This window comes from Chenopodium album, chromosome 3 (genome assembly GCF_948465745.1).
Source record: "Chenopodium album chromosome 3, dcCheAlbu1.1, whole genome shotgun sequence".
NCBI classification, from domain to species: Eukaryota; Viridiplantae; Streptophyta; class Magnoliopsida; order Caryophyllales; family Amaranthaceae; genus Chenopodium; species Chenopodium album.
In genome coordinates, this window is record NC_137836.1 from 68,489,967 (window position 1) to 68,506,153 (window position 16,187).

General features: G+C 37.2%; 1 protein-coding gene across 1 annotated transcript; it reads right to left on the minus strand.

The window, feature by feature from the left end:
* Nucleotides 1–313: 313 nt before the first annotated feature.
* LOC145615237 (DExH-box ATP-dependent RNA helicase DExH8-like) lies at nt 314–15,512 on the minus strand. The gene is made up of 14 exons (XM_081670307.1): nt 14,946–15,512; nt 10,130–10,307; nt 9,568–9,741; nt 8,936–9,083; nt 7,959–8,282; nt 5,709–5,855; nt 5,448–5,628; nt 3,449–3,729; nt 3,206–3,328; nt 2,966–3,110; nt 2,631–2,878; nt 2,353–2,547; nt 1,252–1,779; nt 314–720 (listed from the first exon to the last, which is right to left on the minus strand). Exons 1-14 carry the CDS (start codon nt 15,109–15,111, stop codon nt 505–507), a joined length of 3,054 nt encoding a protein of 1,017 aa, XP_081526433.1. The 5' UTR covers nt 15,112–15,512; the 3' UTR covers nt 314–504.
* Between the last annotated feature and the right edge of the window lie 675 nt (nt 15,513–16,187).

A 16,187-nucleotide genomic window follows, 5' to 3' on the forward strand; every position in this document is an offset into this window, starting at 1 on the left:
GTAGTGCAACTATTAAAAAATGGAGGAAGTATATTGTACTATAAGTTATTAGCCATTATACGAACTTATTAGACACAACATAGTACTGATTGTCCTTCCCTCCAATTTTTAGATGCTTTTCATATTTATACCTAAAAACAACTGTATCAATGAATGAAAGCAGGATAGGGAGGATGAGTAAAACTTTGTTGATCAAGAACATAAAGAGGATTTTGTTATAAAACACAAGGGATGAAAGAACAAAATGATAAAAGAGGAAGCAAGACAGAGCCACAGAATGCCCAGAGATTCAGTTATCAAAATCATTTTCGGCATATAATCATATTCCAATATGCAATTTCAAGTTGGCTGGTTAGTTACAGTTCTTCCCATACTAAGTACTACAGATCATATTATGCTTCAGATAGTTACAGTGACACAAAAACACTACAGAAGCTGCACAGATTGACCCATTTGAAGCCCACAAATCTATATTTACAAGTTGTAAGTAGCCAGTCTAATGATTTACTGGTTGCTGTGTAGACGATCATGCAAGGCAGAAGCATAATCTCCAAACTGCAGGTCAGAAGGTGGATGCAAGGTGAAAACATAGGAAATGGGACTGGATGTTACTAGAGGCTTTTTTGTATTGACAGCATCTGGTACAACTCCAAAGGTAGTTTCATCGAACTGGAAAGACTCCTTGAGAAAGAAAAAGCACTCTCCACCCAACTTCTCCACCTGAGACACCATTAACATATCATAGGAGTAAACATAGAGAAATGATTTGCATTGTGCTTAAAATCATCAACCAAGGAGAAAATATAGAATGAACACGGGATAATCATTTCATATTGATCTGAAACAAAAACAATCCATACAAATCCCAAATTTCTTGATTCGGTCGGTGTGTGATACATCAACCAACTTCCATGGTTCAAACATATAATGGTAGGAGGGGGACTGAGGTCAACAAAAGAGGGACATTTGACTTTCTAGGCAACATCCTTCGGGTACCACTCCTAATAAACATTGTACTCCGTATATACTTAAGCCTGCTGTGCTGGACAGGCATGGTCGCATGGATGCAATGTAAAATCAGGAATAACTGGCTAGTGACTATCCCTAATTCAAGCATCACGAAGTATCAAAGCTGTCCAACACAGATTCTCAAGCATAAAATTTCATATGACAGCCTATCAACTAGGTCAGAGTCACAGCAGTTAAGATATCAAACAAGATAATGAAGGTTAAATTAATTAACAGATGTACCTGTAGGCGTGAGAACCTGACATTGTTCATGGTAACAATGACATGAACTTCAAACAGCGTATCAGCCAAAATGCGGATAGCCAAATGCTCAAAAAAGTCTTGTACAAAATGCTTTTGTTTTTCTGCAATTTCTTCACAACTATCAAAATTAGGAAACCAGAAGATACGCTTCACTTTGTCCCAAGATATTGCATTTTCAACTGCTCCAGATTTAAAAATCTCAAAAGGTTGACTTGTGTCCCACAAAATTTGAACACCAGACAGAGATGGATCAAATATAGTGGTGTGTGAGAGAGAGGTTGTGGCTATAATCTTTGATGATTCATAATGCTGAGAGAACGTTGACGAAAAATGCAAGTCTGTGTCATCCAATAACAATAGACAGCCATCGGAAGATGTGGGAAATAATTTAATAAAAGCAGCAGCATCACCAGCCTCATCTTCTGGAATGCATAAACTTGATCCAGCAGACACAAATTGAGCACCATGCTCATGAGAAAAGACACATGCGTCACCATTTCGACAACCCTGCATAAGCACTAAACAGTTGAACAAAAGAAGAAACTAGTAGCAGAAGAATGTGTGATAGACTTTTAAAAAGCATAACAATGATAATGAAAAAGGTAGCAAATAACATAAGGGCATAGAGGTGTGGCTATCCATTTCCTTTATGCCTGATCACGAAGATTAAGTAAATATCAAGAAAAGAGCTACAAGGGCTAAATACTATTTCCCATTATTACTAATACTTGTATATATATGTGCACTAGTTGACTCTCTTTATAGTTTATGACTAATGTTTGTGTTCATTTGCAAAGGACTATTAGAGAGGACTAAAAACTGCCAGTTAAATTTCTAAGGATGTTCACCTTGCTCATGCTCCTGATACAAAAAGAAGAATTAATAACAAAGCAACCTTGTTATCTTTTCTGCTTCTCATAACACACAACAAAAGCAATGGACTTAAAGTTAATATAATCAATTCAAAGCACCAATGAGCAATGATACATCATTTGAGACATCTGCAAAATGCTGCTGTGTACAGCTATTCGGCATCTGATACAACGCAACACAAACAAAAGTGTCGACAGAGATTGATACCTGCAAAGATGCAAAAAATTTGCACACAGGTTTTTTGGCTTGTTGTGAATGGGAGAATAGACAATCACTGCCTCTCTTACAATACCCTTGGACAAAAAACCTACACATTGATACTTCCCCATTAAAATGTGATTCCCTCTCAATAACATACTGGTGAGGGTCCTCATTCAAGGCTTCGGCATGCTGAACTCGGATCTGAGAAGCAAATTTTACTAGACAAATGAGATTGCATATAATCAAACAAGTGGGAGGGGGGAAGAGAGTACGACAGATGCTACCTCTTTAATAACAGTTGCAAACTTCTCTGCAATGCTTTGACTTTGAAAGTGGTGAGGGAACACAAATGGTGTAGCAAGGCATTTCTTTGTTTCATCATCCTCAAGAAGAGCATCTGAATCGTCAATTGGCTTACATTCTAAAAGGCACGTGTGTCTAAATTCATAAGGATCATAGTAAGAGGGCAAGCCACAAGATGTGGCAAGAAACTTAGGCCTATATTGATGCAATGAGCATAAAATTTCATTGTCTGCACAGGAAAGTGCAGCAACATATTAAACCAGATTGTAATGAAGAGTTTCAACTTCAAGGGGTCTAAAGGAGCATAATAACATACATATTTCAGAAATCTGATGCATCGATGACTGCAACAGATTATGGAAGAAGCACCATTCTTCTTCGATTCTAGAGAGCAACACCTGCGGTGCTTTTATCTCCTCGACATTTAAAAGTTGTTTCAAATGCTGCAACCGTTGCTTATCCTTCAAAGCAATTAAAAAGATAGAGAGCAATCATATATAGCAAGAAAACATAAACCTTTGAGTCTAGAGATACGCGGAAGGAACACCACTATTACCTTACATACTCGCTGCCAAAATTGATAAGCACACAGATTCGCCATGCAAACCACCTCTTTCCTTCCAGCCAGAGAAGGATTCTCTCCGTTTACAGCAAAGTAAGAATCAGTATATTCCATAAACTGCAGATGGTAGCCAATACTTAGAAAGACAGATGCACACCAAAACTATGTCAAATATAATTGTTACAAACATACTCTGGATGCCAAATAAATGTATAAATAGTATATGCTTTATTATACCCGATTTTCCTGACCAAAGGGACGAATAATGGGCTGTGGCTGCAAATCCATCAATATGCCAAGTAAAATGCCCTCACGTAACATTCCAGCACCACCTAATCTAAGGATCAGCACAGAAGCGTCAAAAGATAAGGAGAAACTGGCAAGCAATCGTCCGTAAAAGGTGGGTTCATATCGACCCCTAGGATGAGCTTTGTGAAGGGCCTTAATATGCACTAGTAAGTTCAGTGCATCCTCTATAATCTCAAGATCAGGTGGGTCCAAAGCCTTCTGGGACAAAGCTGGAAATCAAAATCAACATTTAAAACCTCTACTTTCAAAGTAATATATATATAAAAGAAAGAGAGAACACAAAACATATTAGAACCGCAGTCAGGCCAGAAGCACACTTTGTAATTGAGATATAACGCTATGACTTATAAATTTATAATATGACAAGTAAACGTACTAATGTATCCCAAGGAAAAGTGTGACTAGTTTGACTACACAACTCAAAGTAATTTGAATAATATTAGACAGCACCTACGCATGTTTTTCATACAACACTATTTAGGGGAGGTGGGGGACAACTAGCATACTCCAGGGAAAGTATGACTCCAACAAGAAAGAGAGGAAATAGTAGATTCATTTTGATAGAGGGGATTAGGCACGGATAAAAAGAAAGAAAATGACTTGTATCAATTCCCCATGGTTGGTTCCAATAATGATATGGTATCGTATAGAAAAAGGATTTGAAGTGATGAGAAAGCGCCTTCATAAAGTTTACTTTCCCTTCCTCCCAATATTGGAGGAATTTGGAAAGAATAAGAAGATTAAAGTATGTCAAAATGAACTTTTTTCATTTTCCTTAAAAAAACAAACACAAGGAAACAGAGTTTCTTTCTCTTCCCTTCCCATGACAATCTGTTTAATATTACACCAAACAAAGTGCTCTGTTAACCAAGCCCAAAAAGAATCATTTTACTTTTTTGCAAGGATTTTTTTTTTTTTTTCATTCGTTAATGAACAAATACCAGAATACAATTACGTTGTCCTCACAACAGCTCGGTTGAATTTTCCCAATTGAGTAACTCTAAGTTCCCCCACCACCTTAGCCCACAAGGCCACAAAGAAGCTAAATAAGATGTCCTATACGGCTATCCCACAACATATCAGCAGTGAAAATCAGTTTCCTTAAAAAACCAAGCATCCCATTCTAATCACAATATTCACAAATACCACAAAATAACCTTAATATAATTTCACCACAATAATTTCTTCTCCTTTTCTTTTCCAAAGCCCAAAAAGCAGATTTGCAAAAGATCCAATGAAGTAAGTGCCTGGTACTCCCCATGCATAGAAAAGAGCTTCCTCCAAATATTTCTAGCCATCTCACAATGAAGTAAGAAATGTGAGCATGCCCCACTGCAGGAACAGAAAAACATGCACAAATCTGGCATAGTAGCCATCCTTAGTTTTCTTCTTTGGTGCATATCATTAGTGCTGATTCTCCCAGCACCAAAGTCTACACAAATGCTCTTACCTTTAGTGGATTTATGGTCATCCAAATAAATCTACATACCAGGAAAAGGGGGGAGGGGGGGGGGGGGGTAACTCGTTGGTAGTGAAAGGCAGACCACCAAAAAAAAATTGCAAGAAAGGGTGCCCATTTTATCCCACAACCACTTCCTAGAATCTATATCCTGCATTAGTTGAGGATACAGAACCTCAAAAATCACAGTGGACGCATCTATTTATCTATCTTGAAGATGGCTTCATTAATGAAGCTCCAAAACATTGCTTGAATAGAATGCGGAAATGGGAGCTTAATACTCTAATCAGAATACTGCCTTACAAAAAGGTGACAGCAACTAGTGGTAAATAAATAAACCCATATAAAGAAACTACAAACTTTTGGATTACATCCACATTGTGAAAAGAAAGGCCCTTGATCCAAAGGAGGCAAATTAATTTTAAAAAAAAAAATTGAAGAGAGCAGCGATAGCAGGGAAGTACCTACCTTTTGGGTCATTAATAAGTTTTGATTCAGCACAGCAAATGAAGAGCACCTGTAGTCTTAGTGATAGCTTGAGAATTGCAGGGGACTCAAATTCTGGCAGCTTATTAAAAAATGATCCTGTAACCAACCTATAAATCTGGCCATCGCACGTTCTGCCAGTTCTTCCTTTACGCTGGTCAGACTACAGGACAATCCTCTGTTCAATTAGACTTCATATGTTTGACAATTTAAATTATATTGATAATGGTACTCTAGTAATACCTGAGATTTAGAAACCCAAGCAAGCTCAGATGTATCCATTTTTCGATTGTCATCCCAGTAAACTTGTAGTGACCGGCAAGAATCAATGACATATGCAACATCAGGAATTGTCACTGATGACTCTGCAATATTGGTAGCTAATATAACCTGCATCATGTGAGTAGTAGCATAAATCAGACAAAAACTCAAAAGCAGCTAAGGATCCGGAACAAAGTGTCAATTTCCTAATGGTAACATTTCAATTATTGCCCACATCATTAATGAGATGCAATATGTCGATATGCAAGTCAGAATATAAATTGAAAAAATTAAGGACCGATTACAAGGTTCAGAGAAACAAACCAATGAAAACATCATCAATTAAACAGAAGAATGTTTTGTGAGAACAAGGCGACTAAGGGGGTAAAGAATAAAGATAATTTTTTGAATTAAAAAAAAAACGCTCTTCATGTCACAATGTTACATACTCCCTCCACTTCCAAAAGATGTTCCCATAAACCGTTTTGAGGTGTGATTTTTAATGATTTACCCATTTCTACTTTAATGTTAGATAAGCCAACTTTACTATCTTACCCCCCTACACTCATTTTTTAACACACTCTTACTTTGTTCACCTTATTCTTACACCCATCAACCTTTTTACCCTCTCTCTCTCTTAATCTATCTAGCTTTTTCTTACACCCACTTAACTCTCCCAGAACCAAGATTCACTTGTAAATGGGTACAAAAAAAAGAAAATGGAGGGAGAATGTAGCAAAACAAGCACGTTAAAAAATTAGTCAAAGTGGATTGATACAGAAAATTTTGCCCCTAATTTTTACTTTCTAGTTAATATCTGTGCACACTTAAGAAGGGTATATTATACTTAGAGAGAGAGAGAGAGAGACAGAGAGAGAGAGAGGGAGAGGGAGAGTATAATAGTATCCAAAGGGTAAGGCTGCTTACATTTAAGTATTTGACCCCTATATCCCACCTAGAGAGAGAGAGAGAGAGCCATTTTTAAGGCATAAATAACTTCAATGTTGATGCTTATGCACTCCAAAAAAAAATTATTTTCTATTTTTTTAAGGAATCATGATAGCTTGATAGTAATCCATGCAAGTGTAACAACAAACAACAACAAATTTCAAATCAGAAGTCTTTATTGACTCCATTCCTAGAGTGTTGATTAGTGACTCCATCCTAAATGCTTACCAATTTTTACCCTCATTAGTTATTACTACCTCCGTTTCCTAAGTCTTACTCACTTTCCGCTTAAATCCGCTTTTCTAAGTTTTACTCACTTTTACTTAATTCTTTTTATGGCAGATTTTTATTCATTTTTTTCATCCACAACCCCACTTTGTGGGGCCCAACTTTATATAATATATCTCTTACTCTCTATCACTCTCATCTTTAATACAAAAGTATCCACATGTATAGTCCCCATTTTTACTTTTCCTTGGTTTGCGTAGCTGAACACTCGACAAAACGGATGTAGTTATAGTATAATACAAATGCTGGCATGTATTGTGCATGGCTAGAAAATTTATTCGCTAGTGTGTAAACTCATAATGACTATTTCTCTAGATTTATATCATAATGACTACCCAAAAGTACCAACTTATATTAACTATGGCCAACAACTTTTTCTTTAGTGTGAAATCATGATAACATTAAATATACAATAGGGGCACATTTAATTGAAGATAATTTTCAAGGAATGGGATTGAAACTTGAAATTCCACAATTATTCTTTTGTATGTATGTTTTAACATCCTCGTCATGCCATAGGTTACTCTTTCCTTAGTTAAAATAATTAATGTTAAACAAACAAATTATAATTTTAAATTTAATTTTAGAAAGTGGAATTTTGGGACAATACAAAGAAATATGGCCTAAATTTAGGGATGGAGAGAATAATAATCAAGGAAACTTTAGAAGTTGACAAATTCATTATATATTCATCTTAGAAAGGATGAAAAAGAGAAAAGAGACAGAAATATAAAGCTGCAAAGATTACCAAGTAGGGAGAAACCACTACAAAATTAACCCCTTTCACTTAGATCCCCATTAAATTTTGTTCTTTACTCATTCATAGCATGTTCCATCTATATCATCACTGTAGTTATAACTTAAAAGAGATCAAATCAGTAATTGATAATTTGATATAACTCGGTGCCAGCACTAATTGTATCTGCAACACTCATGACATTAAAACAGACCAACAAATTAACCACCAATATAGAAAAAGAGAAAATCCAAATGCACCTTACGATGGGACTTTGATATCTTCATAGCCTTCAGAGCTTGGTTTGTATCCACACTGCTGTGTAAAATATGGACCTTGAAATCTGAACTTAAGGGTTTTAAGAGGAACCATTGCTGCTCTAAGGAATAGTATGTTGGAAGGAAAACCAAAATACTTTTTTCAATGTCTGGCTCACTTGTATGTATGTACAACACAAGTTTATGAATAAGATTGTGAACATCACGTTTGATTTCAGCCTTAGCCATGGATGGGGCTGTGCCGCAACAGTATTGTACACACAACGAGTCAGAAGACTCTGAACTCTCATCAAGAAGTTCAGCAACCTGCCATCAAACAGAAGTCAGTAATATAATACTTCTTATGGTAAGAAGAGAATCTGATAACAAATCATGAAAATATAAATTTAAAAAAATATATATATAAAAAAAAAAAAAAAAAAAAAAAAAAAAGAAAAGAAAAAACCCAATGTAAAAATTCATATATAAGCTAAACAAGACGTTAAAAGCTAATATCAAACACCAAAATTAGGAAACGCAAACAATTCTATGTAATTCCTCCTAATATATACTAAACATTTATGTAATTCTTCAAAAAAGAAAAAAAAGAGAGAGAAAAGGTAAAATGCAGTTTCTATCAGATGCTCCCAAAAACAAGAGCCTCAAAAGTGTTTCCAGTAGGTGTGTCAGCTTTCAGTAAATCAGGTACTAAGAAGTAAGAATATGTAAAAACTTGAAGATGCCTCCAAATAGTTTGGTAGTTAAGCCCTACGTGCCCTTAAGTGCACTATTGAAATAAAATGCCTAGAGAGTAAAAAAAACAATAACAGTAAAAATAACAACAATAAAAATAACAATAACAATAATAAAAATTTTGTATAAAAAATAGTATAACTAAAAAATATAGAAAAAACTGCACTGACAAGTAAGCTTCAATGAATACCAAAACAGGATCCAAGAGAAAAGATATGGATGCTTACCTGTTCAAGATAAAGGACCTTCCGCTGAAAATTGATGTGCTGACTAGAACTGGGAATAGCAAGGACTTCAACTCGCTCATCCCTGCCAAGATCCTTAAAGTAATCCCGATATCTCGAAATATCAGCAGTTGCAGACATCAACACCAGCCTATACAAAATTTGATTTTTATCAGGCAGCTAAAAGCAAAAGCAGCATGAAAGTCTCAACTATGTGCTAGAAATCATAGCACAAAAATCAAATATAGTTTCTTAGATACAGAAATCTTTTAGCATATACTCCCTCCAATAGCTATGCTGTAAGTTTAGATAAATACTAGCATTTGTCACCATAGAGCAATAAGAGAATATGAAATCAGACTGAAGATTGAATAAAACCAACATGCACTTAACCGTTTGCTAGTTTCCCTCGGATGCTCTGTCAACTTTCTAAGTAACCTTTGCAGACGATGATTATCATTATTATAATTGTAAAATGAAAAGGCACTATAGTTTCCATGACTTCTAACATGGATCAAGGCAAGTCGCACAGATGACTAAGACATGGGAGTTATAAACACTTGCAGTCAGTGGTAAAGATGGATAGAAGGAAGGAACAAAAAATTGAAGCAAACAGATATGTGAATAAGGAAAACCTTATATCTTTGTTTCTGAGAAGAAACTGTTTCACACAGACAAGAACAAGATCAGATTCTACTGATCTCTCGTGCACTTCATCTAGAATGATAGCCTTGTACTTGAGCGCATGTATCCCCTTTTCTCTTATTTCCTCCAGCAGTACACCAGCAGTTTTAAAGATGATTTTTGAGCTGCATTGATACAAGTTAATTTTAGCATAGATAAACTGCCCCATGGTTTTCTCCACAGGATGCAATAAATCAGTTAATAATACAGATGCAGAATATTATACACAGAGCTACTAGCAAAATCGCACATACATACCATATAACTATATAAGGAACCCTAACTAGACAAAATGCATACAAAGAGACAATTTAAAAACTGAAATTCATGTTAAGTAGTTAAATACAAGAGAGGACGGGTGTCTTTTACGACAAAAACCCATTATCATGAGTCATGACATTGGAATATGAGTAAGCTATAGAAATATTCAAACATAGTATAAAAGAGATGCTGTCTTTTTCAAAAAATAATAGTTGGGAACAGACATTCGGGAAAATAAGTGTGTGCCAATACCTGGATGACATGACCTTAGAGTGCCCAATGTGATATCCAACCTCGTCCCCCACTTCACATTGAACAACACTTGCAACCATTTTAGCAACAGCTACAACAGCAAACCTCCGAGGCTGTGTACAAATAACTGGGGTCATGTTTGCTTCACGGAGAAACAGCGGAACTTGTGAGCTTTTCCCTTCAACACCCAATTAAACACGTTGTCAGCTTACGTTAAAAGTAATATCAATCTTAAAATAATTAAAACTTTAACGCGTTAAATAAGATAACAAGAAAATCTTGTTTTACCCCTGAACGGTACAAAACAATCCAAACCCAGTTAGTCATAAGGTGGAATCTTATATAGCTACAGCCAACGATGGTTGTTGTGTTACAGGCATTGGAATGATACTTCAAATGCCTGTAATAACACCTTAGGAGGCAGTGGTTGTAGAGACATGAAAAATTTGTTACCTTATGAGATGAACATATTTATTCATTATACGCCATAACATCGTACCATTTAAGGTAATGTTCTAGGTACCTTGGTAAGGAGATTTATTACTTATTTTTATTAAATACAAACCAACTCAAATCAAACAACAGGAAAATGAATCTAAAAAGACCCCATTTGATATGTTTTTTCTTACTTATTAGCATACAAATAAGGTCAAAGTACAACTTTACAAAAATCATTTTACAACCATCCTCTTCCCTCACCTTCAACAATCCTCGTATCATCTAACCACATCACACAGGCCTAATATTGAAAGATCAAAATAAAGTAAAACACTAGACTTAGAATCCAAAATTGTACGGAACATTCACAAGGTCCCTCCGACCCTCCCTATAGAATTAACACTCAGCGACGCGCTGCACTTCCTAGACCCGGGTGTAGTGATAAGTATGCAAGGGTTGCTAGGTCGTCGCCCAGAAGCGACGCGCCACATTGCCCGAGTGTGGTGTCAAATGAGCAAGGGCGTGCCATTGGGGCGTTCCCTACTGAGCGACGCGCTGCACTTCCCAGACCCGGGTGCAGTGATAAGTATGTAAGGGTTGCTAGGTCGTCGCCCAGAAGCGACGCGCCATATTGCCCAATTGTGGTGTCAAATAATCAAGGACTTGGAGTTGGGATCAGGAGGGAGCGTGGGAGAAAAGAATTTAGTTTGCGGATTGGTTCTTGGAATGTGGGGTCTCTTACGGGAAAATCAGCAGAATTGGTAGAAGTAATGAAAAGACGACGCGTGAACATCATGTGCCTCCAAGAGACAAGATGGACAGGAGAAGGAGCTCGAGGCTTGGTTTTGGGGTATAAGGTATGGTATGTTGGGCAAGAAACGAGCCACAGAACAAGGAATGGTGGAGCTAGGAACGGAGTTGGTGTGGTTCTCGATGAGAGGTTGGCAAAAGAGGTGATCGAGGTCTATCGGAAGAACGATAGGTTGATAAGGCTGAAGTTGCTATGTGGCAAGGAGATTGTGAATGTTATCAGTGCTTATGCTCCCCAAGTGGGTTTAGATGCAGAAGAGAAACGACAATTTTGGGAGGACCTAGACGAGGTGGTGCAGGGTGTCCACCACTCAGAGAAGTTATATATTGGAGGGGATCTAAATGGGCACGTTGGGGCGAGCCGAGATGGCTATGAGAGTGTCCATGGAGGCTTTGGGTATGGGCAGAGGGACGCCGGTGGTGAAGCTATTATGGATTTTGCCCAATCATATGATTTAATTTTGGCTAATACTTGGTTTAAGAAGAGGGATTCACACTTGATAACTTTTCGGAATGGAGCAAATGCAACTCAAATAGACTTCCTGCTCACAAGGAGCATAGATAGACAAAGTTGCATAAACTGTAAGGTTATCCCAGGGGAGAGTGTGGTCACCCAACACCGGCTATTGGTAATGACTATTCGTCTGAAAGAGAAGGCGAAGAAAAAAGTTAGACAAGAAGAACCAAGGATAAGATGGTGGACCCTAAGGGATGCAAAAGCTAAGGTTTTTACAGAAAAGGTAATTGAAGAAGCGGATTGGGATGGAGAGGTGGATCCGGACATGACCTGGTTACGAATGAAGAACTGTTTCCTAAGAGTGGCCAAAGAGGTCTTAGGGGAAGTAAGGGGAAGAACTTCGGTACAGAGAGATACTTCGTGGTGGAATGAAGAGGTGAAAGCAGTAATTAAGCAAAAAAGGGAATGCTATCAAGCCTTAGGAAAATGTAGGAGTGATGAAACCTTTGCAGCGTATAAGGAGGCTAAGAGTAAGGCAAAGGCAGCTGTTCGCCAAGCAAAAGAAAAGGCATATCAGGAGGTTTATGAAAAGCTTGATTCCAAGGAGGGAGAAAGGATCATTTATAAGATGGCAAAGAGAAGACAAGAGGCAAGGAAGGATATTGGCATGGTGAAGTGTGTCAAAGATAAGAACCAAATGGTCCTAGTGCAAGAGGAGGGCATCAAGGACAGGTGGAAGGGGTACTTCGATGAATTATTTAATGGAAGTAATGGAGTTGTGATAGGAGATACCTCTATGAGTGATGAAGAAATCAACATGGAGTATGTGCGAAGGATTAGGAGAGTAGAGGTGGAGATTGCACTGAGGAAGATGAAACCTAAGAAGGCGGTTGGCCCTGATGGGGTACCGATAGAGGTGTGGAGGTGTTTGGGTAAGATTGGTATTGATTGGTTAACAAACCTTTTCAACAAGATATGGACGGCTACAAGGATCCCACAAGATTGGAGGAAGAGCACCTTGGTCCCGGTTTATAAAAACAAAGGAGACGCTCAAGATTGTTCTAACTATCGAGGAATTAAGCTTATGAGCCATACTATGAAGTTGTGGGAAAGGGTGATTGAACAAAGGTTGAGGGCATGCACAAGCATTTCAGATAACCAATTTGGTTTTATGCCTGGGAGATCTACTATGGAGGCAATCCATTTGATAAGACAAATGATGGAGTTTTATAGGGTAAAGAAGAAAGATCTTCATATGGTCTTTATTGATTTAGAGAAGGCATATGACAAGGTGCCAAGAGAGATACTTTGGTGGGCAATGTTGAAGAAAGGTATCCCACGAAGGTATGTAGACCTAGTTAAGGATATGTATCGGGATGTGTCAACAAATGTGAGGACATGCGGAGGGTTGACAAAAGATTTCCCTATTACAATCGGATTGCATCAAGGGTCTGCATTAAGCCCTTTTCTTTTTGCAACGGTTCTAGACGAATTAACTAGACCAATTCAAGATGAGGTTCCATGGTGTATGCTGTTCGCAGATGATATCGTTTTGGTGGATGAGACTAAGGATGGGGTTAATGTCAAGTTGGAGCAATGGAGGCAAAGGTTGGAATCTAGAGGGTTTAAGCTAAGTCGGAGTAAGACTGAATATTTGGTATGTCGTTTTGGCACTCAGAGGGGGACAAGCAATGAAGTGGTGAGTTTGGATGGAAAGGATTTGACCATGAGTGAATGTTTTAAGTACCTAGGGTCGATCATCCAGAAGAATGGTGACATTGATCAAGACGTGACCCACAGGATTAAGTCAGGGTGGCTTAAATGGAGAGCGGCCACGGGAGTGCTATGCGACCGCAGCATTCCCTTAAAGTTGAAGGGAAAATTCTACAGGACTGCCATAAGACCAGTGTTGCTCTATGGTACAGAATGTTGGGCTTCTAAGAAAGAGCATATTAAAAAGATGGAGGTTACGGAAATGCGCATGTTAAGGTGGATGTGTGGAAACACTTTAAGAGATAGAATCAGAAATGAGGTTATTCGCAAGAAAGTAGGTGTGGCGGGCATTGTAGATAAATTAAGGGAAAATCGTCTGGACATGTAAGACGGAGACCCGAGGGTGCACCGGTGCGAAGAGTGGAAGAGTGGGACCATGGAGGGATTAAACGAGGAAGAGGGAGACCAAAGATGACTTGGTTGGAAGGAGTGAGGAAGGATATGAAGTGCATGGATTTACGTGAGGATGAAGTTTTGGATCGTAAGGGATGGAGGAGAAAGATTTATGTTGATGACTACACGGAATAATCAAATTTGGTTCATGTTAGCCGACCCCACTTTTGGGATTAAGGCTTTGATTGATTGATTGATTGATTGATCTCCCATTGTAATATGGTAATCAAAATATCTCACTAATACATTTTAGAAAAAAATAAAAAATAAATAAAAAAAAATTATATTTGAAAACTAAAATCAAGATGAACCTTACAAGTTCCAAACAAGACTGTTTTGAAATATAAAAAAAATCATTAAATCCAAAAATTCCATTTTCCATGAAATCTTAAGAGATTCAAAGTTTCTAAATGTGACAAATAAAAAAACCAAATGAAGGAGAAGTCAAATAATTAGTTCATTTTACACAATCAACAACTAAATTCCTTCCTTACCGAGCTAATTCATATTACTAGATAAGGTCACACCGTAACAACACGACAACTAATTCCTTCCCGGAATTGTCACCTTACTAGTTCAGAGAGATTGTTATATACTTCCGGATATACCGTACACCCAACTAATCCAAGTTAATTTTTGCTATTCATTTGATGATTAAATAAAAATGAGAACAAAATACTTATGTGTGTACAATGCACCCGGGTGTATATAACAAATTCCACTAGTTCAAATAACACCGGATTCCTTCCCGGAATTATCACATTACTAGTTCAAATTACACCGGCAACAACAACAACTACAATTACACATTATTAACCAACAAAACAACATTTGCTACTTGATCAAAGAAAAATTCTAAACAAAAATAGGAAACTCATGCTTGATTTCATCAAACACATTACCAACAATGTAGAAATCGAGAAGAAAAAAGTAAAAAAATTATACCACAACCAGTTTCGCCGACGATGAGAGTAACACGATTCTCCATAATCTTATCAACAATCTTCTCCTTCATAGCCGTAATCGGAAGAGAAGCGAATTTCTCAGAAGAAAATGGAGACGGATACGACGAACTACACGACGAAGACGACGGCGATGACGGCGACTCCATTGAAACTCCGGCGAATTTAGGAGAGAGAAAATGACTCAAAAATCAAAATCAAAGACCAAAAACACTCTTTTTTTGCTTTAGAAGTCGTCTTTGTTAATTGTGAATTTGTGATACTAGTATTATAGTGTATGAACTGCTAATGCTGCTGCGCCCTTTTTTGCTTTTAGTCTCTCGCGCCTTGAGGGAGTGATTCGGTGTGACGCGGGTGTACGGAAGTGATGATGTGTGATGGGGTTTGATTTGATGAGAGTTGGTTTAGAGGTGGGATTTGTGACGTGGAGTGATCAGAGAGGGGGGTGTAGGGAGGTTTTGTGTAGTGCTGTTGTAGGGGATTGGTGCTTTTTACACGTCAAGGGGAAGTTTTAGGATCCTACTTGTTGAAGATGGGTAGACTCTTGAAATGGGATTGTGGAGAATCGTACGTAGTACATTGTGGCGGAGCCATGGGGTTTGCCGTTGGATTTTATAGTACACCAGGTCATTTTTGGAAAAAAGTTTGCGGGATTTATAATCCGTGAGAGTTAAGGTCTGATCAAGGTATCTTATGAGTTTTAATTTTGAAACATACATCAATTCACTAATTAACGTTGTGTGTGATATCATCCGTATACTGATGATATGATTAATTGTTTGGATGATATGATTCATTATATGAATGATATCAACATCTATTTAGATGATACTCCCTATGTATAATGTTTAGAATATAATACATCAATATCTACTTAGGGCCTGTTCCGATTGACTGAACTGAACTGAACTAAACTAAACTGAACTGAACTGAACTGAACTGAACTGAGCTGAACTGAACTGAACTGAACTTATTAATTAGTGATTTTTAACTACGGATTAGTGATCTTTGATTATTTATTGATTATTTATTACTATACATATGTGTATATACAAATGTACATATTAAAATATTTACGAAAAATATACTATATAATTATAAAAATTTATGGAAAATATATTAAAAACTTGAAACCTCTAAACATTTTAAACACATATTGATTATTATTTTTATTTTTTTATTATTATTTATTATTATTATTAGTAGTAGTAGTAGTATTATTATT